Below are 26,884 nucleotides of genomic sequence, written 5' to 3'. Positions count from 1 at the left end.
ATGATGGTTTTGCTACTGACTGTCTCTATGGCTGCTTGAGATGAGTGAGTAGATGGAGGCATTTAGATGATTGTAAACTCAAGGAAGCCAGGTGATGATGAAAAGAAAACATTTTGAAGATTCAGAGCTTCCATGGTACTGGGGAAGAGTTCCACCCTTAAACAGTCACATTATAGCTAAGTGTTCTTCCAGACTCTGTTGCTTCTGGACTCTTATTCTGTTTGCTTTTGGGGAATGACTTGATTAAAATGATCTGTGCCTGCTGACTTCTTGCTTCATGGACCCTGGTCTCTGCTGTTGTCTGTGAACTCCCAGATAGACGATAGTCATGTGAGGATTCCCAAAACTCCATCTGACCTGGGTTTGAAACCTGTGGGACTTGACCTCACTCTTGCCCTCCAGGCTATGTGAGTCCAGGCTTCTCAGAGTGGTGCCTATGGAAAGCTTGTGTTAGAGCGGGTACGTGAATGTTTTCCACCGGCTCCTGTGTACGTTCCTCAGGACCATAGCCTTCCCAGTCACTCAAATATAAAAATTTATCCTGCTAGTGTTAAGAATCCAAAATCTCAAGCATGCCACATTCTTTTTTGCCTTGTATTCTCATTGATGAGGGAGGCAGTTGGGTCCTGTATGGAAATCTGTCAATACAGGGTTCCAAGGTGGATTTGCGGAATACCATATGGAGCCTGAAGGGTTGTGGTAGGTGTAGCTCAATAATGAGCAAGTTAACTGATGACGGATTTGATAAGGGTCAGGGGATTGGAAGTCCAATTGTTTGATGATCTGTTTGTATGACGGAGCACTGTTGTGAGCCAGACTTTTTGTCACATTGAATAGATGGAACAAAATTGAAGATGTTGGGTCTGTATGATGTCTGTAGTTGACTTTTGCTTATTCAAAGTGGCCCTTTGCTTCCTCCTAGATTTGATGAAGCCACTGCACCAAGTCTGAGAGGTTTGGGTCAGGAGAGGTCATATATAGCTGTGGGTGGAATCAGGGGTGATACCCATAATTGTCAAATAAGGGGCTTTCCTCATCATTGTTTCATGCAAACTCTGCATAGGATAATAGGAACAATCATCCAGATGAAAGGTCATAAAGCATTTTAAGTATTGCTCTAAAATTTGATGGATCTTTTTGTCTGGCTATTGGATGGAGAGTGGTAGAAGAAGGAAAGGTGTGGCAGGACCCTCAGAAGGGTGTGACACCTGACTCAAGCTGTAAATTGTGATTCACAATAAGTGATGTCTTTTCTCACGGCCCTGAAAACATGCCACTTAATGTAGGCCTTAATGAGATCCTGTAATGTGTGTGCTCAAGCTAAGATGCTGTGCCACAAATCCTATGATTATGTTCTATTCTGAAGACATTTCCACCTCATTCTGGCTCATTAAAGCATTGTTTTTTATTGTGAAGCTGTCAGAGTCGTGCGGGCTGTGTCAGTGGCAGCTTGTGCAGGAACCAGAGTTTCTGAGGCAGAGGCAGAATGAATCAGAGTGACTAGGGACTGGCAAAGAACACTATTCAGGAAGTCGAGGGACTTGAGACTGTGAGCCAGTTCCTGCTACGTTCATGTGGTCATTGGCCTGGCTGTTTCTGATTTTGGAGTGATACGTGATAGTGAATTGAACCATAAAAAAAGTTGAGACCAATAAAAGTGTAATTGATTTAATATCTTTGCATTGTACAGATATTCCAGGTTTTTGTGTCAGTGTATATCTGGACTGCATGGAGAGCCTTTTCCAAATAATGTTGCCACTCATCAAAAGCTAGTAGTTGCTTGGCGCTCCTTATCCAAGGTCTCCTAGTTTTGTTTGGGAGTAAACTCCTACAAATAATAGGTATGTGGGTGCAGTGTTTTGTTCAGGTCTGAGCTGCTGGAAGTGTTTATATTAGGAAAGTTTCAGTTAGCATAAGGATGGTCCATTATGGGTGCGTTAGTATATTTCAGCTGTTTGAATGTATGCTGAGTTTGGGGGACCGCTGGAAATGGGCATTCTTCTAGAGCATTGCACAGAGGGCCATATGCACACTGCATAAGCTTAGCATAGAGTTCACGTGGCCATAAACTCTCAAGAACTGCTCATGCATGATCAGCGTGCTGGTCAGTATTATCTCAGAAGACTTTGTTTATAAACTGCCAGAAGGTAGTGGGGCTTTGGTCAGGCTGAACTGCAACATCAAGTATGCAGAATGATCACGGTGCATTTTGAAGTTGGTCTTCCATTTGTCATCTTCTCTAATGTGCACAAGGTTATATTTGTTCTCAGAGGTTCACCTTATTACATATATGGGCAGCCCCCATGTGCTCCAGTAACTTAGGAATGAGAGTGAGGCGGTACTGGTTCTTTACTCTTAATTCAGGGCATGGTAGTCAACACAGCGTAGGAGACTGCTGTCTCCTTTCCTAACAAAGAGAAATGGGGCTCTGGCCAGTGATGTTTGATTTGTAGCTGAATCCTTGAAACAGATTCTCCTGAAGGTATTAACAGAGCACAGTCAGTTCAGGTTTGGACATGGTATAATCTACACAAAAGACACTTTTGGATTGTCATTGATTTGATGTGTTGAGAGGCTTTCTACATTCTTCTATTCAAACATTCTGTTGGCAGAATCCTGGGAGAAGCTCTGATGTAGCTTCAGAAGATCCCTTCCTGTGCTGGTGCCTCTGACAATACTGTAGACAAAATGCACAAGGGAAGACGATTCTAATCTTACCAGAGGATGAAAGGATCACGAAGAGTCAGCCAGGGAATTTAAATGAGCAGGGGGAAGTGCTGGTAATGAATCACACAGAATTGTGTAGTCTTACAGTACACTGGGATGACTGCTTCCAGAGGGGTGGTTTTCTCAGTCACAGGACCTGAAGAAAAAGAGGACTCATCAATAGTCTCTCTTAGGTCCAGAATAAGTTTGTGTCGTAAACAGATTCACAGAGACCAGGCTATTGTGGTGTCTTGATATGGGCCATCTTTTCTTCTGTTTCTTCCCTCTGACTCCACTGAAACTTAGAGGCTAATGCTATACTCACCCGCTAGTGCTGGCAGCTTGATACAAATGTGCGGTCTCTTAAATGCAAAATGGTAACTCATTTGCATATTCATGGAAGAAAACAAGCAGTGAAGACTTGTAAAAAAAATCAGGGGCTGCCAACAAAGAGGGTTTTTGCCAGCAGAACCACATCTTCACTGCTTGTTTTCTGCTGAGAATATGTAAATGAACTGCTTCAATATGCAAATGAGTGGTCATTTTGGATTTTAGAGATTGCTCATTTGCGCCAAGTTGCCGGCACTAGGTGTGAAGGTAGCACTAGCCAAACAGTTTTGCCATTTCATTTAATTCAGTATCTGTTGTTACGTAGCAGAAATGTGCTTTGTTAGGTAGCCACTATATCAAGGGTCAGCAACCTTTCCGAGGCAGAATGCCAAAATTTGACCTTTTGGCATCTATGTATGGTCCGAGTGTCAGTAATACTTCTTCATCGAGTGTCCCTGTGGGTGCTCCACAATAGGTGTCGGGCTCGCCCGGCGCCGCAGATCGGAAATCTTCCAGCAGTTTCTCCTGGATCGCGCATGCGCCGGCGCGCGCCGCTCCCTTGCGCGTTCCCAGCCATGTGTGCAATCCGGTCCCCGCCAGTTCCTTCTCAACCTCCATCGGCTGCAGACGGAATCCGCTCAGGCTACGGTCAGAGTCAGATTAGACAGTGTTTATACGTGTAAATTGTTGTTTCTTTTTTTCAAAAAAAAAAAAAAAGAGAGAGGAGTGGAGAAGAAGAGTGGACATGAAGGCCAGTAGGCTCCCCGCTGCCCTGCAGGCCGGTGTCTGCGATTTGGGGAAACAGGCACGGATTAGGTGCTAAGTACCCTATTAACAGTAAAAGACTCACCGCGATGGCTTCTTCAGGCTTTAAAAAGTGTGAGTCCTGCCGTGCAGCTATGCCGGCCTCCGATGGGCATAGTGAATGCATCCGATGCCTGGGGGAATCACACGTTACCCAGAAGTATTCCCACTGTGCTAAGCTCACAGCCAGGGCCAGGAAAGACAGAGAAATGCGTCTTAAAATGCTCTTGTTTTATAAGGCCCTCCAGCTGGACGTGCCGGAGAGACAATCAGAAAGGCCCTCTGGGTTGCATAAGAGGAAGGCAGCTTCTCTGACCCCCTCGGTGCAAAAATGGAGGAAGCTCTCCCCAGGTCGATCCCTGCCGGCCGTTTCAGCGAGCGGTACGGGCGGAGCACACAGCCCCCAGCCGCATACTCAGGCAAGCGGCACCGCGGCAGCGCACGTGGCAGAGGCTGAGCCTCCGATTATGAAACAGCTGGCACGCGCGGCACCTAGAGCGTTGGCCAGGTAAGCACCGGAACCAGCGGCACTGCCACAGGCGGCACCGACCCCCGTGGCACCAACGGTGCAGGGCCAACAGGCACGGAGCCTGCAGGCACCGGAGGACGTTATCCGCGTGGCACCGCAGCTGAGCGGGCCAAGCACGGCGCCGACAGTGGGGCCAAGATCCCCGGCGCGGGAGGGGGTGGTACCAGCCCCGCAGGGGAGGGGAAAGGCAAAAGCAAAAGCCCGGCACCGCAGCCCTTCTCCGGAGAGGGCTGCGCTGCTGCTAACAACAAGCCCTCCCCCTGTGCTGCACATGCTGCCCAGAAGGCCTGGGTCTCCACCGGCCTATCCAGAACCTCCTTCTCCATTCCTCCAACCGATGTCATCCACTGGAGTACTATCACAAACCAGTGTCACCGCTATCTGTGTCATTGCGGAGGTCTTGCTCTCCCAGACATCGGGGGTACACACCCCGAGAGTGGTCCAGGTCTCCGTCCGTGGACCCGTGCCTGTGCTGCCATGGTCGTTCTTATCATGCTGGACACAGACACCCCAGGCCTACGCCCAGGGGCAGGTCCCCCACGGCTGTCCAGTACCCCCGTGGGCACTCCCGTTCGGGGATGGAAACTCAGTTATCTCAAGGGGAGTTAAATTTAGAACCCCGAGACTTTCCTTCACAATCCTCCAGCGAGCAGGTGTACCATCGGCCGCAGGAACCTGAGAGTTCGAGGGAGGTGTACCCTAGTGGTTCCTCCTCATCCTCCCCAGATGAGGCCATGGCCCCCGGGGATGTCGCTCCCCCGGATGACCTTAAACAATTTCAGGAGCTATTTAAAAGGGTGGCTTTCACGCAAGGCATTCAAATGGCAGAAGTGCAGGAGAAACATCACAAACTCCTGAAAAATTTGAGACCCCCGGCTTCATCCAAAATTGCTGTCCCGCTGGACGAAGCCATTATGGAGTCAGCCAGTACCATATGGCAGACTCCGGCCTCCGTTCTGCCTATGAACAAGAGAGCGGATAAGAAGTACTTCGTCCCGGCAAAGGTCATGGAGTTCCTCTTCAGTCACCCACAACCGAACTCGTTGGTGGTCGAATCGTCCCAGCAGAGGTCAAAGACTTCTCAGTACAAATCGGGGAGATCGGACAAAGATGCCAAGAAGCTAGAGCTGTTCGGCAGGAAGGTATATTCCTCTTCCACCCTGCTATTGAGAGTGGCAAATTATGTGGCACACCTAGCGAACCATAGTTTTGATAATTACTCCAGGCTTTCTTCTCTCATGGATTCACTTCCGGAAGATGAAAAGCTGATGTTAAAGGCAATTGTGCAAGAGGGCTATGCAGCTTCGAGGACGGGAGTCCAGATCGTCCTGGATGTGGCAGATACGGCGGCATGCTCAACGGCTACAGCAGTGGTCATGCGTAGAGAATCCTGGCTGCAGACATCGGGCATCCCGAGGGATCTACAGGCGAAGATCGTGGATCTTCCCTTTGACACGCAAAAGTTGTTTGCAGACTCAACCGACTTGGTCCTCCACTCCAGTAAGGACTCGAGAGCTACACTTAGAACCCTGGGTATTTATACCCCTCCATATAGGAATAAAAAATATTACCCTCAGCAAAGACGCTACCCGTACCAACCACAGCATGCGCAGTATCAACAGGGCTACGACCAAGGGCGACATCAACAGCAGCAACAGTACAGAACTCCCAGGCGACGTTCCCAACAAAGTCGTACACCCTCGGGACAGGCCCAAAGGCAACAAGTTTGATGGGCATGTCGAGGGCTGCACTATCACTACCATCGCGCAATGCCACTCTCATCTCATGTTCCATCATCGCCTCAGACCGTTTCACTCCCAATGGCAAAAGATCACCGCAGACAAATGGGTGCTGGAGATCATAGCCATGGGTTACGCGATCCCCTTCCAGTTGCTCCCACCGACGAAGCCTCCCTCCAGGCCCCACCTCCGGGATGCTACCCACGAGGTGAGGCTCAAACAGGAGGTGGACCACCTTATGTTCATAGGGGCGGTGGAAAGAGTGCCGGAACAATTCCAGGGGAAAGGGTTTTATTCACGCTACTTCCTCACAGAGAAGAAAACAGGAGGCTGGAGGCCCATTTTAGATCTTCGGGGCCTCAACTGCTACTTGCACAAGCAACGTTTTCAGATGATTACAGTCGCCTCCATACTCACGGCACTGGACGATGGAGATTGGTTTACAGCCCTCGACTTACAAGATGCTTACTTTCATATAACGATCCACCCGGCACACAGGCGCTTCCTCCACTTCATGGTCGGCAAGGAACACTTCCAGTACAGGGTTCTTCCGTTCGGCTTCTCCTCGGCCCCCAGAGTCTTTACCAAAACCTTGGCAGTGGTGTCAGCCTACCTGCACAGACAGGGGATATTCATATTTCCATACCTGGACGACTGCCTATTGAAAGGGTCCTCGAAGGTAGAGGTCCTACGCATGATACGCGTCACAGCGGACACGTTTTCTTTGCTGGGCCTAGTCATCAACCTCGTGAAGTCAAAGACCGACCCCACACAGGACATAGAGTTCATAGGGGCATGCATAAACTCTATCACAGCAAGGGTGTACCTACCCGATGCCCGCTTTTTGTGCCTTCAGTTCGCTGGTGCAAGTTATTACATACAGCCCCACGGTGCCAGTCTTAACGTGCTTACAGCTGCTGGGCCATATGGCAGCAGCAATATTTGTGGTACAGAATGCCAGATTGCACATGCGAAGCCTGCAGCATTGGCTGGCGAGCGTCTACAAACTGTTATCCCACACTGTTCACAGGGTGGTGTTGCCCATGACAGAGGTGCGCAGATCCCTGGCGTGGTGGGTAAACTCCAAGAACTTGCTAGCAGGGGTGCCCTTTCACCAACCACAAATTTCTATTTTTTTTACTACCGATGCCTCCCACATAGGATGGGGAGCGCACATCGGCGACGAGGTGACGCAAGGGCTATGGTCCCCTGCGGAACAGTCACTGCACATAAACATACTGGAGCTCAGAGCAGTGTTCAACACCTGCAAGCATTTCCGAGACCACATATATGGCAAAGTAGTCGGGATCAATACAGACAATACCTCCACTGTGTTTTACGTAAATTGACAAGGAGGAGCCCGATCCCGTGCCCTATGTGCGGAAGCAATCTGACTGTGGAACTGGTGCATCGTCAACAACATAACGTTGAAAGCCTCGTACTTGCTGGGCGCTCACAAAGTGAAAGCAGATCAGCTGAGCAGGCGCTTCGCACTCGTGCACGAATGGTAGATCTGCCCCGATCTGCTACGACCAATCTTTCATACATGGGGGTTTCCCCAGATCGATCTGTTTGCCACCCAGCACAACAAGAAGTGTCCCCAGTACTGCTCCAGGGCAGGAGTGGGGCGGGGGTCCCTGGGGGACGCATTCATGATTCCATGGAAGGGCCCCCTACTTTACGTGTTCCCCCCAACAGCCCTTATCCACAAGGTCTTCCAGAAAGCCAGAAGGGAGAGAGCTCGCATGATACTAGTAGTCCCAACGTGGGATCGGCAGCAATGGTTTCCGTTGCTTCTGCACATGGCGGACCACCCACCGCTCCCTCTACCGGTGGCGCTGGACTTACTCACGCAGGTCCAGGGGTCGATAGTGCACCCGAACCCTCAGAGTCTGTGCCTACAAGCATGGCTAATCCATGGCTCAGCTCCTTAGAAAGTACATGCACGGAGGGAGTACAACAAGTCCTGGAAAGTAGCCGAAGGACCTCCACCAGGAAGACTTATAAGCAGAAATGGACTCGATTCACAGCCTGGTGTTCCGCCAAGCAGTTAGCTCCCCTTGATGTTCCTGTACCGATAATACTTGAATACTTATTGGACCTCAAGAGGGGCGGGCTTTCCTTATCCTCGCTAAAAGTCCACCTCGCCGCTATATCAGCCTTTCGGCATACAGAGGAGGGGCCCATGGTATTTGCCCATCCTATCGTTACCAGGTTCTTGAAGGGGTTGGTAAACCTGTACTCCCCTCAGAAACCGCTTCCGCCATCATGGAACCTGGACTTGGTGCTCAGCATGCTCACGGGTCCACCTTTTGAACCATTAGCCACGGTTCCCCTACGTCTCCTTACGATTAAAAACAACCTTCCCCCTTGCAATTACATCAGCTCGCAGGGTGAGCTCGCTCGCAGCGGTTATGGCAATGCCACCATGCACAGTATTCTCAAAGGAGGCGGTAACCTTACAGCTGCACCCAGCCTTTGTTCCAAAAGTTTCTTCAGAGTTCCATCTTAACGAACCAATAGTTTTACCCTTGTTTTACCCGAAGCCTCACAACTCCAGCAAGGAGGCACCCCTGCATCTCCTGGATGTGAGGAGGGCGTTGGCCTTCTACATAGACAGAACTAAGTCCTTCTGGAAAACGGACAGGCTTCTAGTGTCTCTCGCTCCCAGGTCAAAAGGAGAAGGTCTCTCTTCACAGAGAATCTCAAAGCACATTGTGTCCTGTATAAAAATGTGCTACGAGCTTCGAAAGACTCCTTTGCTGGCCCCGCCCAGGGCTCACTCCACCAGGGCGGTGGCGGCGTCAACAGCCTTCTTTTAGGGCATCGCGTTGAAGGACATCTGTAGAGCGGCGACCTGGTCATCCTATGACACCTTCGCCAAGCATTATGCCCTACAGTGGGTATTCCAAGAGGATACCCGTCTCTCGACAGCAGTCCTTTCGGGAGCAAGCTGCACATAAACCGTTTACCCACCTCCTTTCTTGGGTTACTGCTGGGTAGTCACCTATTTTGGAGCACCCACGGGGACACTCGATGAAGAAAGAGAAGTTACGCACTGTAGTAACGATGGTTCTTTGAGATGTGTCCCCCTGGGTGCTCCACCACCCGCCCATCCTCCCTGCTTCCGATCTCTGTCTAGTGTCTTTCAGGAGCATCTGAGGCGGTTGGTCAAGGAACTGGCGGGGACCGGATTGCGCACGTGGCCGGGGACGCACAAGGGAGCGGAGCGCGCTGGCGCATGCGCGATCCAGGAGAAACTGCTGGAAGATTTCCGATCTGCGGCGCTGGGCGAGCCCGACACCTATTGTGGAGCACCCGCGAGGACACATCTCGAAGAACCATCGTTACTACGGTGAATAACTTCTCTTTTTAAAAGTCACTAATAGTCCCACTTACAACACTTTGATTAGTAAATAAATTAAGATGCGGAGCTTTACTGTTTTAGTTGATGGTTGGTAGAATTAGCTGATCCTTTGTTAATCCATAGATGGCATGACTTTGAGCAGGCTCCCACCTGCATGGGGGAGAAGGGGTGAGGCTGAGCTCTCGCTTTGCATGCCAATGAAAATCGGTGTGCGTGCCATTCTTGGCACCCATGCCAGGGTTGTTGATCCCTGAACTATATCCTGGCCCTGCTGTAGTTTCTTTAGAGCAATCTTGGGTAAAATGTTTAAGTTATTAAATGATTTCCCTTTGTTAGAGTTTTGCTTTTGAAGAGTGGAGGATAAATATTTTAAGCACTGATGTGCTAAATATTAAAGCTTCAAAATATTTTCAATTATAGAATACAAGATATGTGACTGAATGATTATATTTCACAGAAACATCAGGAAAACAAAAATGAATTATTTGAGGAATAAAAATGCATAGTTAAAGCAAAGTCAGAGCTAGTTGCCCACTTAATTGTGCATCAATAAATGGAAACTGTTCAGTTTCATTTACATAACATTTGTTGGTTAGTTATTTCCAAAAACTCAGTGATTTAACATAAAACTCACATTGCTCTGGTATGGTTTACATGGTTAATATTCTACATATTCAGCTTTCTTGAATTTCAATGGGTTCATATAAATCTCTGTGCCCCTGATAAAGGAAGGAAACTGCGTGTGTCTGTGCACAGGTATGGGTGTGTATACATGCAAGCATGTACACCAAGCACTTAAATAAGAAGAGTTAAGGACTTCTTAAATCTTAAACAACTTGCATAACGAATTAGGTACCCACTGACTTGCCTTTCTTCCCTGTGGTTTCAGAGTCCTTTACTTATATTTCTGGTGACTGAAGAGAATCGGGTTGAACTGGAAACCTCTATGGGTGAATATTTTTATGCATCATAGTATACAGTTATTTCTGTACTCTGGATGGTTCTAGCACATGTGCAGTATGTTTCTGACATTGTCAGAGAACTTTAGTTTCAAAGGTCATCCTTCCTATGAAAAGTTAAAGGAGAGCCTATCAATGGAGAAGGATAATTCTAACCTATGTTACATTGTTTCAAACAGGTGAAGTACCACCTATGAGATGGATAGTAAATTTTGACAGAGATCTTCTAGATGGTCTGGTATTGGCTGCCCAGGTGGCAGCTTATTGCCCATATTTGGTAAGAATATTTTTCCCTTTTTTATTTAAAAATATTCTAAGTTTTTTATATTTGGAGGAGCATTAGTCTAAGTAATTATTATAACTGTTATCCACTTTCACTTTGAAACTCTTGGCTTTCAGGAACTTTAAAAGATAAAACCCCATGTCGTATGTTTTACATTATTATGTCAGTGATTATTCTTTTCTTGAGTATGCACTTTGATGGAATATTTAGTTCAGTTTATGTGAACATTTCATGTATTAATGAGAATGTGAAAATATGTATATTGAGTTTTCCCCAGTGAAATATTACTTTGATTTGTATCTTCTGTACAGATCTCAACTCACTTTGTGAATATGTATACTAACCCCGGAACTCCTGAACAATGTCTGCACAATTGCTTGATTCTTGTGAATGCTTTTCGTGCTGTCAGCCTTGATATAGATGTACAGGTAAATGGTTTTATATCACAAGTGCTACATACACTTTAAATACTTTTTGTTACTTTATTACTAATAATACCTGGCATCTCCCCCAAATGAGGTGAAATGAACTTTGCATGATGCACTGTTAAAAAGCAGAAACAGAAATACTGCTTCATACAAAAACTAGCATGTTACTTTTACATACACACACCACACTTATAAGACTATAATTCCATTGAGGGACTTGATATAATAAACTACACAATTATATAATAAACTACACAACTTCAGACCAGCATCTGAAGAAATGAGTTAACTCACGAAAGCTCATGCTCTAAACTTTTCTGTTAGTCTGTAAGGTGCCACAGGACCCTTCGTTGCTGCTACAGATCCAGACTAACACGGCTACCCCTCTGATACTACACAATTAAAGTGGTTTATTAATGCTTTTTGAAGATTCAAGAATAATTTATCGAAAATTGCTGCCAGCCACATACAGCTGGGGATTCTCCTGCTGTACTCAGCATAGGAGATGCATGGGGATGCACAGGGGGTCACATACATCCCCCTCTTCCCCTGCTGTGAGTGTAGCACCATTTCCAATGAGTACAGGGGCATTCCTGCCCTTCACCCATAGTGGCCTGGCCCAAATTGCTATTTCTAGGCTGTGCCACTCAGGAAAGTGCCACCAGAAGGCACTTCCGCAGAAAGAAGGTGGGGGTGGGGAAGGGGTGTGGCCTGGGTGGAGCAGGGGTGAGTGGCAGGGGCAGTGGCCTGTGCACCCCCTAGAATACCTGCACCAGTCATCATGTTTGGGCAGGGAACAGGGGAAAGACAGAAATAAGGGGAATGCATCAGAGTCCCGTGCCCAGCTGGCCACTTTCTTATTGATCATAGAATCATAGAACAATAGAGGTGGAAGAGACCTAAGAAGCCATCAAGTCCAGCCCCCTGCCCAAGGGATGACCAAACCCCATCAGATCAGCCCAGCCAGGGCTTTGTCGAGCTGAGACTTAAACGCCTCCAGGGATGGAGACTCCACTGCTCCCCTAGATAGACCTTTCCAATGCTTCACCACCCTCCTAGTGAAAAAGTTTTTCCTAATGTTCAACCTGGACCCTTCCAACAGCAACTTGAGACCACAGTTCCGTGTTCTGCCTTCTGTGACCACTGGGCTGCCATGGGGTGCACAAGCTTATTTTCATCTTTGCTGATGTGTCACACGTCACTTCCATATTGGTGCTCATGCCAAAATTCATTCCTAGTCCATGGGAAAAAAATTAGAGGGAACACTGTTGTACACCTGCTAGCAAGAGATGTCAGCCATTAACTTGACAGCCCTATGTATGCTCCCTGAGTAACTCAAGTAATGAATATGATAATATTTTGGTGGATAATTACCAATCCACCCCACTGGAATGCACATGTAACCGCCTCCTGAATCATTCACCTTCTGACCTTGTCAAACCTTGGAGGCCCAACAGCTCTCCCCTGCAACATTTCACAAAAATTCACATTTACCCCTGGACTCTGCTTTACATCTCCGTGCTGTACGGATTAAGTCAACTCTTACATATAATTTGAAATTATTTTCACACAGCTGTAGAGTAGTCTATTCAGCTGGCAGCTTCCTGGGTGCCAAAGAGTTTGAGACACCTGCCCTCCTAAAATACCCCCTTCCTTGTCAACTCAGAATAATTAAAGTCTTGCTGTAAACTGCTAGGGAAATTGGTTACCTACCTATGGACCCACATACTTGCTCTTATACCCTGTTTTCTTACTTCTGAAAATTTGCAAAAACAAAAAATTGGCAGAGACACCATTAGTCTGTAGTTTCAATCACAGGCCTCAGATATATCATGTATGCATTGAAATACCATCAAAAATAGTCTGCTTATCTTAACCCCCCATTTCTAGTAATGCAGTAGATGTCACTAGCTAAGTCCTGGAAGGAATGCTGTCAAAGAATGGGATCCAAATTTATCAGAAGGGAAGTTTGACTACATAAGCCTTCGGTAAACACTGCACACAAACTGAGATTTTTGAGGTAGTTTCTGTCACCATGAAGAAAAGGTGGTCACCCCCAGCAAACCTCAGTCTTATCTAAATTCTTCATGGTGCAGTTGGACATATCCTAGCTACACCTTCATGCACTGCAATGGACTCACCTTCCCATCTCTGTTTTCGCATCTAAGAATCAGAATGTCTGTTTGTTCACCCAGCTAATTTCCATGTGATGTAGGCACCAAGTCTCTGACTTAGGGTGCTTCCAAAAATGCCGATGGGAGAACTACTTTGAACAAAGATACTTCTTGGTTCCATCAACATAACAAGTAAAGAACTCTCTCTAGATTTTGAACAATCTGAACAATCATTGGAGATTGTCCCTGGGGCTTATGTAATATGACACCCATTTAATAGCCTCCTAATTAAAAACCCACCACAAACATCTGGATAACCTGATAGTTTGCTATAAAATGCAATGTCTGATAGATAACTGGACATGGCTGATGAACCTGGTCTTCAGTAATTGATCAAAGCTTACACAGGGCCAGCCTAGCCTGAATTTAAGTAAATTCTGTAAAATATCCAACATAAGCCCTCAATGTTTATGATGCTGCTAATTGCGACACCAATCGAAGACAAGTCATGAGACAAAATTCTAAAAAGCCTGCAGTAATTGTCTGGGATGGTTGTTGGCAGCTGGTGCCAGGTGATAAATTTCTCCACTTATGATAGAGACAAAGCATCTACTCTGTCGTTATTAGTCCCAGGGACACTTTTAGCAACAAAATAGATTATATAAATTAAAATACTGCAATAAAAATGTCCTAGCAACTTCATAACCTTGAGTGATTCACAGGGCTGGCTATTAATAACATGTAGCATTGCCACATGGCCATTGTGGGTATGTCTATACTGGAGAGTTTTGTTGACATAACTGGCATTTTGTCAACAAAACCCGTGGGGTGTCCACATTCCCAAAGCATTCTGTTGACAGTAAATTGACAGAACGTGGCACTTTTGTTAACAGTGTTCTGCCACTCCCCTATAAGGCATAATGCCTCTGTCAACAGAGATCTGTCAACAGAAAGCCAGTCTGGATGTTCTGGGGGGCCTTCTGTTGACAGACAGGGTTTCCAGGGCACCAGGAAGCCCTATCTGCTTTGCTTCCAGTTGGCTGTTTTGTCGAGAGAGTGGCTGGGCAGTATGGCCATTTTTTGTCGGCAGAGTGGATCGCTCTTTCAATCTGCTTTGTGGTCTGGCTGTAATCTGTCAACAGAAGTTTTGTCAGAAAGTATCTTCTGACAGTAACTTCTGCCAACAGATCAATCTACTATAGACATAGCCTGTAGATTTTTCTTCAGTTCACAAACTCCATCCCTCAAATTGTCACTGCAGTGAAAATATTAAAAAAATCCAGCAATAATTTAACTATCCTCTTTTCGTATCCACTCAGTGTGCCATGCCTGAGCACACCACCTGCAATGATGAAAATCTTCAAACCCAGTGCCTCCTGATGCATCTTGCTGTACTTTGAGGATTTGTTTTAGCAGTAAATCATGTCTCTAAAAATAAGCTTCACTAATGTGAGTTAGGCAACATTGCCATGCCCATGCATCTTTCTTCATTTTTTTGTTCACTCTTATGAAATTATTCATATTTATTTCCCCTGAGCATGCAGAACTTAAGCAATTTATTAACACATCTTACACAGCCAAGAAAGTTACTTCACAGCTGCTATTTTTCATGATGTGATTGCAGAGCCATTGGCCGTTATCTTTGAACACAGTTGGCTGTCAGGGGGCGCTCCCAGATGACTGGAAAAAAGCAAATATAGTGCCCATCTTTTTTAAAAGATTTCCCTTTATAGTCCATACCATGAACCAAATATTGTTCTGTACCAGCCAAATGATATCCTTACACTGAGCAATGGTGAACTTTTTTCTGGGTAGTTGGCAGACAGCACAATCATGTATCAAAAAGTCAGCTCGCTAGTTTTCACAGGTCTGAGAAACCCTAGTATTTCCTGGGGTTCCAACTTGTTTCTCTTTGTCTTACTTTCTATCTCAGCCTCCCTCTGCAGTTATGAGAATTTTTCTATGTTGTATTAAGATTTTCCCCTTTAGTGGCTTTGAGAAGATGCACTCCAGTGTAGATGATGCCATTAAATGAGCCTGTCTTTCCTCACATGGCAGCAGGGTCACCCCTAGAGTGGTGTAGGGTCTTGGGCAACCCCCTCCCCTAGTACTTCTGCTGTAGGCCCCACCTTGCCTCTGCTGCACCCGCATGCTTTCCTCACTCGACCCCTTTCCCAACCCCACCCCTGTTTTGATTGCATCCCATCCCTACTCTACTTTTGTAGTTGACAATTCAAAGTCTGACACAGAAGTATTACCAGGTCAGGTCAGGCAGGAGCAAGGTGCACATGTCACATATTTTGATGATGAAATTGGAAACTTTCTTTGTCACTAAAAAACAAGCTCTTCCTGGATGTGAGAGCTACATCAAATTTTTCAGAAACTCCAAAGGTACTTGTTCCATAGTACAATTGCAATTTACACCATCATGGGAGTTGTTGGTGCTAGTTTCATAGTATAGATAGACAAGTTAATACACAGAGGTTAAGTATACTAACCAGACAGACAGGAAAATTAAAAATTGGCTGGATATAGGGAATACATATTTTGAAGAGATTTATTGGGATTCATTTCTATTGATACTGTAAATAATGTCCATGAATCCTTGTTCTTTGGTAACCAGAGTTTACAGTGAAATACATTAATGTTATTGCTGAACTGTCCTATCTTGGTTTATTATTAGCATACTCTTGTCTCATAAATTTTATAGTTTTAAGGCATTCCAGCAGTATCTGCTTCACTACATCAAGCTATTACCTCTTATGAACCTTCATGACAGTCTTATATTATTTGTTGAGGATGATGGTTACAGTGCAAGCTGTAACATTTATTAGATTTGGAATGGATGACATTTTCAATCAGTTTCTGGGGACAGTATCTAAGATTCTATAATTACAAAGAACTACAAGTGAGTGAAGACATACTACCTCCTACGGTGAGTATAAATGATTCATATGTTGGAGAGTTCAAGCCCTTTTAAAGTTATTCCCTTTTTGGTTGAGATCGAGACTTGTTCACTCAATGTGGCTTATTTGTGGAGGAAGAAAATCCTTCTGTGTTTCAGTTGCCTAATCATAAGTGACAGTAATGCTCTGGAGTCTCAGATTTGGCTGAAGTAGTTTGCATTCATGTCATATCTGACATATATAAGCAAAATATAGAGGAATACAAAAGAACACCGTGTTATATCTTTGCTAGGCCAAATGTCTGTTTGTATGCAACTATCTATGCTAAATGGGTATTGAAACAAAGTCTGGACACCGTGTATGAAGCAAGCAGGAGGGTATATTACACACAGCACTGGTGGAGTGTCTCTTTCCCCATCTTGACTCAGTGGAGCACATCAGGTTCAGCCATCTGAGGTACACACAGATAGGGGAAACCAGGCCAAACCAAATACTCTGCACGTAACCAGGAAGTAGAGGTCAAAACAATGATTTTGGGCAGTGCCTTTACTGGCAACAGCATGGATTTGGGTGGTGTTTTGCCAAGTTACATGGGACGTGTCTGTCCTGACAGTCCTAGTGGTACTGGTGTTGTACTAGTGCTTCCAGAACAAATTTAAAACAAAAGAATTGTTGTATTTAACTTGATGAGTCTGTGAACCCTATGGTTAAGAGAAGGGACTGTAGGATGGAAATTTTTGAGGCAGGTTATGGTATTCTGCTAAAGACCCCCTATTCGAATCCTGAAGTCTGGAGTATGCCTATAATCCTATAGTTCAGAGATCCAGTTAACATGAGTGGAAGGTTACCCCCACTTGGCCTCCCCTCATCTCACTTACAGGACCTATGGAAGGTTGTCCCAACTGAGACAGGGCCTTGGAGTTTGAAGGGAGGGATAGTTGCCTCAGTGGCCACGTTCCAGGAGAAGGCTATGCATGTGGGAACCAGGAAATGGCACTATCGCATTTGTTATCCCAGGCTGGTACATAAAAACAAACGTTATTGCTCTATACTGTTACTGTCTTTTACTTTAATCTTCTAGATAATGGATCCCTAGATATGCCCATGTGAAGGTGGCATCATTACTGCTGTAGATGCATCATTTATCCAGTTAGACTCAGAGATATCATTAAACGTCTGCCTTGTTTAAGTAACTTGTTAAGGAAACTACTTGTACGAGAGATAAGGTGTACTGTAAGCCATGGGCGGGGACAGTATGTGACCTTTTTAGATTATTGGCTTATTGTGCTCATTTCATCTTGATCCTAGAATCTATCCAGGCTTGGATAACACCCATGTTGTAGTCCCTCTCACCTCCCACCTATCAGCATCCTGTATAATAGGAACCTATTGTCTGGCAGTGCTCCACTGAGTCCTGATGGGTGCAGTGACACTCCACCAGCGCTGTGTGTAATATACCCTTCTGCTTGCCTCATACACAGTGTCTAAATTTTGTTCCAAAAATGGGCATTTTCAAGAAACACTTCTTAGTGCTTGATTTTGAAAAGTTGTGTTCCAAGCATCCTTCTCAAAGGGGTTATAATGACTATTCCCATTGATATATGATCTTAATGAAGCTAAACCTCAGATAAAAGCACCCTTAGCTTGGAGTTTGTCTTCAGTAGTGTTCACTGAAATGCTGAGATCTATTGAAACACACAGTTACCCATCGCCCTATCTTCTATTTAGTCATCCGTAGAGGTAAACTGAACTAGATTTGTTCTTTAGTGTACTATGGACTAAGCTGAAAGAGAGTGACTGACAAGGAGTATAAAAAAGGAATTTCATGTCTCTAAAAATAAATTGCTACTTGTAACTGACAGGGGAACAGAAAAAAAAATCACCAAAGACAGATATTTTCTCCAGAAAGGTTTCAAAAGAGCTCTAAAGAGAGAGAAACTATTTGCAAGTGCAATATATAGATCTGTTCAATGGAGATTTTTCATAAATAAGGAATCTGAGGAAAAATGGTCAAGATTCTAAAATAGAACATGCCTAAAGATTAGGTTGGCTGGAAAGAGTTCTGGCAGGTGTATAGTCCTTCAGACGCCAGCAAGGGTTTGTTCTGTCATTAGCAATTCTTGACTCTCTTGTCTCACAACAAGCACACTCATGAAAAGTGTCTCCTTTATACAGCCACGGTCTTTGATCTGGTATAGGTAATTTGTGAACAGTAGGTTACTTAGGATATAGCTTCAAAAAAGGCTTGGCTTTTTTTGCATAAATGAAGGAGCTATATTAGGATATACCCACCCTAGAGATTTCCTAAGAAACTCATTTAACTTTAAAAGTTCCCCTTGTTTCATATAGTGCTTTGACACTCATGCTGCATATATATTACTTAAAGCTGGGTTTTATCCATTCGATTTTGGGCATCTTCACCTTCCCACATGCTCCCCACAAAATTGACTTATTGCTGCCACACCCAAGTAGCTTAAATCAGGCTTAAATTGAGTGCTGCAGCAGTGTATTGTGGGGACCTATCCCACAGTTCCCTGAGGCCTATTGCATTCTGGCCCCACAAGCAGATGTGGGTATATGATGACATCTTCCTGCATTTCATTCCCCTCTTTCCCTTGCCATATTAAGTATGTCTAAGTAGACTCGGTTGCTACACTGAAACTCGAATGAATCATTCACAATTATGGCTCGGGTAGCTAAAAGACAGTAGACTTTTGACAGCCATGAAAATCTTAACCACCCATGGAGAACCTTTCAGGAAGTTGAATCTGGATTTAGGCCTCCTATGAAAGAAGACACTTTTGTTTAAATAGACACGGTTGCTACGTTGAAACTCGAATGATTCATGAAAGAGTTACAGCTCAGGGCAGCTAAAAGACCACAGACTACAGGCAGGTTTGGACCTGGAAAAGAAGACCCTTAGGATAAGAATATTACCTGCTGCAAGCCTTAGTTTGACCACTGTGGTAATTATATAGCTGATACATTGCCTTCATTGAAACATGTATGGCTTGCGGCAGCTAAAAGACCCCCTGCTATAGCCAGCCCCCTAAACTTGTGGCCGCTGAGGGAGATTTCTGCCAGGCAGCTAAAAGACCCCCAGCTATAGCCAGCCCCTGAAAATCATGACTACCGAGAGAGATGTTCCCCAGGCAGCTAAAAGAGCCACAGCTAAAACCAGCCCCTCAAAATCATGACCACTGAGGGAGACATCCCTGGGCGGCTAAAAGACCCCTGGCTGCAGCCAGCCCCAAAAATCGTGACTGCCGAGGGAGACTTCCCCATGGTGGCTAAAAGAACCCTGGTTACAGCCAGTGTTCAAAAATCATGACCAGAAGAGAAAAAAGAGAGAAGATTTTTCAGCCTCTCATGACCCTACAGCCACGGGCTCCCAGGCGCTGAATTGTAACGGTCTTCCTGTTGCCTAATTCCTCTGCACCTGAGAGCAGTGGAGATGTAAGAGGCCAGATCGAAGAACTGTGGGGCATTGTGGGACACATATGAGACATCTGTGGATACTAATAAATTTGATTTTAGGATTTCAATATTATGTCAATTTTAGTTGTCCCAGAAATCAAGCTAATGGAATTTACAGTGAGGACAGACACTTGGAAAAATCAGGCTGACTGACTTAAAATTGATTTTATCTCATTAGTGTAGCCACAGCCTCATAACATTTCCAAGGTTTATATTAGTCTGGTCTTCCCCCAGTGACATAACACACAATCTTACCATAATATATAAATAAATGCATTTGTTATTCAAAGAACACTTAAGCTGCGTAAACGTAACGTAATAAATTTCATTCAGGATATTGCTGACAATTGCCATATCTGTCAAAGACAGACTTACAGATGCCATTCAACTGACAGTGTTAAATTAGCAATGTTTTTATGAGATTACAAAGTTTAGTTCTACAAGGTGCACATAGCATTTTGTTAAAAATCTTAGAAATATATAAAACTAACAGAGCACACATTAAATGGATTAAAAGTCAGGTGATAGGCCTCAAAATATAAATGTAAAAGAAGAATGATCATTGAACAGGTGTGCTTATAGTGGAATTCTGGTTTGGTTTTTATCCTTTGGTTTTTAACCCTATGTTACTTAGCATTGGTTATTAATGAGATAAAAGGAAATACAAAATCATAATTGATAAGTATATAGATGATAGTAAAATGGAGAGAACAATAAGCAAGAGGGCAGGGCACTGATTCAGAGCAATCAGGATTACAGACAATATGAATTTTAGTATGACTAAATATAAATGTATATGTCTACAAAACAAAGAATCTAGGCCATGCTTAATTGAATCGCAGACTACCTAGGAAGCATGGTGAATTGTCTCAAAGAATTACTGGAACATAATCCTCCACTCTTACAGGCCCTAGGTAACAAGCCTGTTCTTTCCTACAGACCGTCACCCAACCTCAAGAAAATTCTCGCTAGCAGCTTCATGCCATACCACAGAAATACTAATCCTGGAATCTTTCCTTGCAACAAACCCTGTTGTCGGCTTTGTCCACATATTTACACTAAAGATGCCACAATCACTGGACCTAATCACATCAGTTACAAGATCAGGGGTTCATATTCCTGCACTTCCACTAACGTGATATATGCCATCATGTTCCAGCAGTGCCTCCCTGCTATGTACATTGGACAATCCCTTCACTGAAGGGATTGGACACAAATCAGACATTACAAATCTGAATATGCATAAAGCACTAAGTGAGCACTTTAACGTGGCATGATACTCTCCTAAAGACTTAATGGCTTGTGTATTACAAAAAAGAGATTTTAACAACAGATTACAAAGGGAGACATCTGAATTGGAATTTATTTTCCAGTTTGATACCTATCACCAAGGACTCAGCAAAGATCTCCATTGTCTTATGCAGTCTCTCCCCCCATTTAGCTGATTCCTCAGTTTTCTTTTTTTTTTCCTCTCTCAGTAATACTTCAGATTTGAAGAGGTAGGTCTTTCCCATGAACGCTCATCACCTAATAAATAATATTGTTAGTATTTAAGGTCCCACAGGACTGTATTCTTTGTTTTATCTAGGCAGCGGTGGCTCTGAAAAAGATTTGTTGGTCATGGTGGGCAATCAGGTGAACATGACCTGCCAATGCAACACTATGGCCAGAAGTGCTAAAGCAATCTTTGTATGCATAAACAATGGATCTGGATTAGGATTAAGGAAGTTGTTTTACCTCTGTATTTCACATTGAAGTAGCTACTATTGGATTACTGTGTACAGTTTTGGTGTCAATAATTGAAGAAGGATGTTGATGAATAGTGTTGAGAAGAACCATAAAAATGATTCAAGGATTAGAGAACAGGTTTTATGTAGACTCAAGAAGGTCAATCCATTTAGTTTAACAAAGAAAAGATTAAAGGGTGATTTAATTACAGTCTATAAATATTTAAATGGGGAACAAATTTATGACGACATACTCTTCAGGTTAGCAGGGAAAGTGATAATGTGATCTAATGGCTAGAAGTTGAAGCTAGAAAAATTCATGATGAAAATAAGATACTAATTTTTAAAGGAGTAATGAACCATTGGAACAATTTACTATGGGTTCTGGTGGATTCTCTTTTAATGACAATTTTAAAGTCAAGACTGAATGATGTTCTGAAAGATCTGCTCTCGGAATCATTTTGGGTGAGCTCTGTGGTCTGTGTTACACAGGAGTTTGACTAGATCGTCACAAAGTACAACTAAGCTGCAAAAAAGACAAGAGGCAGTAAGTCTCAAGCCTTGTACTATGGAGTTAAAAATAGCAGTGTAGAGGCTTGGACTTGGCCTGGAGGTCTGACTCTGAAACCTAGAAAAGAGGGTGGTCTGAGAGCTCAGGCTTCTGCCTGAACCTGAACATCTACATTGCTATTGTTAGCTCTGCATCATGAGCCAAAGTCAGTTGACTTAAATGCTGAGATTCACTCCCTTGGCCACTACCCACGTACTTTTTTGTGATGTAGATGTACCTATTTGTTCCCTCTAGCCTTGGAATCTTTGAATTGAATTATTTTAATTTTCTGATGACACAAAAATGTTCAGGTTAGTAAATCAGAGTTATGAAGGGCCTTGCAGATTCATTTAAAGAAAGTGGGACCCCTGGGAGCATGGTGGAACTTGCAAATTAAAATAAAATTGTCAACTTGAAAACTAGAGAATTTATAATAGGAGAAGAAAGTATCTTCAGGTCCCTCAATCCCACTGCCAATTTTGGAGTATTTGCAATCACACTTTTTTGTATGTCAATCTTTTTCTCTGCTCTGTTGCTGTATAAAAGAGTCATACAAACCAAAGGGAAAACTGAGTATGCAAAAGAGGCCATGAAACTGTGACTATACACGGTGTGCTAATGAATAAAGTAGAAAAACATAGAGATTTTTCCCCTCTAACTTTTTCCAGTTATTTCAATCCTAGTTGTTACTTGGAGCATTCATAGCTAAAACTACCATACACAATGGCTGTGTCTACACTAGCCCAAAACTTCAAAATGGCCATGCAGCAGATAGGAATAAGGGGATTTCGAAGTTGCCGGGGTCCTTTAGAAAAGGAGCCCTGTCTGGACGAGCCGCACGGCTGCGAGCCACGTCAATTTTGAAGTGCTGCGGCTGCCGGCATTCTAATGAGGCGCTGAATACGTATTTCAGCGCTTCATTAGTAAACTTCAAAATGGCCATTTGCATGGCCATTTTGAAGTTTTGGGCTAGTGTAGAGAGAGCCAATGTGTTTTTTGTAAGCTATGTCCCTTGTTAATGTGATTTTTTTGAACCCAGGAGAAAATGAGCCCACCTTCTCATTTATTTTGGTGATTTATGAACTTGAGTAAAAGAACCAGTAACAAACTGATTGTGTCCTGAGCACACCCTATGGAACTATGTTAAACCCTATTGAATTAGGGTTAATTCTTTAATTTGTTGTATTAAAAACTTCTGTATGCATTGTTCTGGAATTATAACTACCTTCTCTAGTAGAGGAGATGTGCTAATATTCTTTCTCTGTTATCAGCCCTTTGAAGCCTCCCCTCCCCCACCCTGAGAGAGACCCATATACTGGATTCTCTGGGGACCAACAAACACTATAAATTGCCTGGTTTTAAACAGGCTTATGGCCGTCTTCCTGATCCGTCAAATGGACAGGACCCTTGGTTGATGGGTACCAGCCCTTAAGATAGCGCTAGAAGGACTGGGCCAGCTAAGGCAGTATAAGACTGTGTGCTAGTTTTGAGTTGAAGTTATGATGAACTTGTGACCACAAGGGAAATTATGGTTGAGGTTTTGAAGGACTGTTTCTGCTTAAGTTAGAGGTGGGTTGATGTCTACTAAGCTTATTAGCATGTGTTTAGGTTCCTTTATTGTTTTTGTCCACTGCTGTTAACTTAATAAAATCAGCTTGCATAAACAAGCTGTGTGATATCAATCGCCAAGGGCAGTCACAATGTTCATCCTCTTTAAAGAGAAAGCAAACAGCTTGTAACTACTGGGAGTAATACAGGGAAGGCAGGAATTCCACAGCTTGGAAATATCCTGGTGAGAAGGTCAGTTCTCTACCCAGAAGGACAAGGGCCAAGGAACTGGAAGGCTGAGGATAAATGTCCATGCATGACCACTGAGAGAAAATTAAGGTGCAGTTGTCCTGAACTGTAACAGAGCCTTAGGAGATTTAAGAAGAATAATTTAAGAAAAATAATGCCACATGCAGGATTTAAAAACCGAACAATTCAGGATGCTTGGCTGAAGACAGAAGAAAAATAATTTGGGAAATATAACATTAGAGAGAGAGAGAGAGGGATTATGCATGATCACTTCTGTTCATCATGGCTTGCAAAATACTGAGACTAGAAAAATACAAGGAGAAAATGACTTAAAATGGTAAGTCCATATATATTGGGAATAAAATCTCAAAATTATGTCATTTGGAAAGCAGAAAAAGAGGGATCTTGATTGAGGTATTCAAAATTACAGAAAGATGTAAGGTAGGTTTTTGTCCTCCGTCTTTATCCCTATCTTACATTACATGAACAAGGGAACACCCTAGAACTAAAAGGCAGTAATTTGTGGAATAAATTGCCACTGTTGTTAAGATGGCTGATGCTGCTGAATGATTGAAAGGATGACATGTTTTGGCCATTCTTCAGTTTAAGACATTAAACCTGATGATCTGAAGGATCAAAAAAGAATGTTTGCCTTTAGTTTTCACTCTTCCCATAATGCTCAATTCACTTACAGATGTTGTCTACAGATATAGTCCTCCCTCTCCCAATCAGTACTCCCCAAATCCACAATAAATGTTTCTGGCAGATTTCCTTAAAACAACATCATCATCAAAAATGAGGAATGTATTTTAAATAATTTCAGAAATAACCATTTCATTTTATCAGTAACAGAAAACACTAGTGAATGCATAGTTCTAGGTTTTTTAACTGCCTCAAAACAGCGGATATAGTTTCTTTTTGGAAGATAAAAACCCTAAAGTAGCCCCTCTGAAAAGCAACTCCATGGACAAGATTTATTTCCCCAGGGATTCTTACTTTCAGCCTTGAAGTCAAACTGAAATTTCTTTCTGACTGTAAGGAATTTGTGGTAATAGTGGTCACTCAACTTGCTGAATATTAATGAAAGAAGGTCTGAGTTTAGAGTGCTGGGTAATGATGTTTCAATGTAGTTTATAATGCAAATAATTTTGCTTTATAACTTCACATCAGAAGGCAAAGTTTTGACAGGACAGCTACTCAGAGTATCTCTTTTTCATTTATCTTGTTCCACCGAAAGTTTTATAAATTCTCATGTTCAATTGGCTGGAAGATGTTCAGATAAAGATAGTAAAGATGGTAAACTTAGGTAGCTATGAAACTCATTTGGTGAGAAATTTATTCCATTTTAAAATATTTGAAGAATATTTGGTCTTCAAAGCCTTGATTGTTTCCTTCATTATTAGAATAATGGCCTAAAGTTTGTAGTAAAAATAATATCAGCATTGTACAGACTGTAAAATTTAGTCCTATGGAAAATTTTGATAGAATGCAGTTCATCAGAATAAATGTATAGTGATTTTTATTTGTGAGTGACTCTGTCTCAATGCTGTATTGTTATAAACAGAAAATTACTATGCTCTCTAATGAACTCTCACAGGAAACTCACAAATGCCAAAAACAACGTATCACTTGTGGGTGAACATGTCTCACAATCTCTGTAGGTGACCTATCAATTCTCATCTGCAAAGGAATCTACACAGAACTTTCAAAAGAGCCTGGAAGCTTAAATGCATTAGTTTACTAAACACCAGGAACCATGGGCTGAACAGAGACACTGGATGTGTGGTTTATTACAATAATCTGTAACCCACAAAGACCCTTTTTTTTTGCTCTACGACTGCAGAGATTATAACAGACCATCCTACCTTGAATGGTTCTTTAGAATATGGGATAAGTTAAGATAAACTATCTAGTCCCTCTGTGTTTAGCTGTGATGCTCTTAGTATCTTTCTCAAATCTGAGAGAGCGCTCCGTGTAAATGGGAGAGCTTGTCTCTGTTATCAACTGAAGTGGTTCAGTTGAAAGGTATTATCTCACCTATCTTGTCTCATTGAGGCTGCGTCTACACTACGAGATAAATTCGAATTTATTTATATTGATTTTCAAATTCTGGAATTTATAAGTTCAATTTTGACCATCCTCACTTCACACCTTGCTCCCCACAAAGTCGAATCATTGCTGCCACACACACATTGGCTAACATTGACAGTTGCAGTAGTGCATTGTGGGAAGCTATCCCACAATTCCCTCATCCCCATAGCATTCTGGGTATGCTCACTGGTCTTGATGTCCTCTTCCCCCATTGCATTTTCATCATTCCCCTCCCAACCCCTGGAAATAATGCGGAAAATACTCAAAATTACAGGAAAGATTTTTTGGTTTCCCCACACATTACATTGACAGCACGGGTGCAGTGATTGTATTCTCAACTGGCCACCCATCCCACTTCCCATCTTTGCAGCAATTTCATCCCTGAAAATAATGCAGGGGGGAGAATGTAGGAAGAAAGAAATAATTTTTGTTTTCTCCGTACATTATGTTGTTAATGGAAAGGGTTTTTTGCTTTCCAGTGCACTGTAAGGCTGTCATGCAATGACTGTGTTCTCAACAGGCCATCCAGTGAGTATTCCACCTCCCATCATTGCTGAAATGTTAATCCCTGAAAATAATGAAGGGGCCCAAAATGTTTACTACATTGAGAAGATCGTAGGAAGAAAGAATTTTGGTTTCCCCCTACACTACATTTCCAACATGGGTGCAGCGACCGGATTCGCAACTGGCCACCCATTCCACCTCCCATCATTGCTGAAATGTAGTCCCTGAAAATAATGCAGGGGTCCAGAATGTTTCTTACATTGAGAAGAATGTAGGAAGAAAGAGAGAATATTTGGTTTCCCCATACGCTATATTGGTGTTGGGAGAGTCTTAATGCAGGGTCCCGGGCTGTGTGGGAAATAAAGAATTGTGGGTTTTCCCCTGGTGGCAGCAAGCCCAGGTATGGGCAAAGAGGGGCGGGTGGAGTCACTGGATGACCATTTGAAATGGTCCTCCCCTGATGGAAACAAGCCCCTTAGCCGCCAGAGGAGATTTTTCCCTGGCGGCAGCAGCAAGCCCAGGTATGGGTTAAGCAGGGCTGTCGCTGGATGATCAGTTGAAATACTCCTTCCC

The 26,884-nt window shown here is 43.6% G+C and overlaps 1 protein-coding gene across 1 annotated transcript in view; it reads left to right on the top strand.

The window, feature by feature from the left end:
- Window positions 1–26,884, top strand: part of CFAP47 (cilia and flagella associated protein 47) — a 324,141-nt gene that overhangs the window by 212,275 nt on the left and 84,982 nt on the right. The window contains exons 34-35 of the mRNA XM_074988334.1: window positions 10,614–10,711; window positions 11,029–11,145. Of these exons, the coding sequence (XP_074844435.1) occupies window positions 10,614–10,711; window positions 11,029–11,145 (215 nt within the window). The remainder of the gene's footprint in view (window positions 1–10,613; window positions 10,712–11,028; window positions 11,146–26,884) is intronic.

The sequence above is a fragment of the Carettochelys insculpta genome, chromosome 1 (genome assembly GCF_033958435.1).
Source record: "Carettochelys insculpta isolate YL-2023 chromosome 1, ASM3395843v1, whole genome shotgun sequence".
NCBI classification, from domain to species: domain Eukaryota; kingdom Metazoa; phylum Chordata; order Testudines; family Carettochelyidae; genus Carettochelys; species Carettochelys insculpta.
This window is presented reverse-complemented; position numbering and strand designations above follow the sequence as displayed.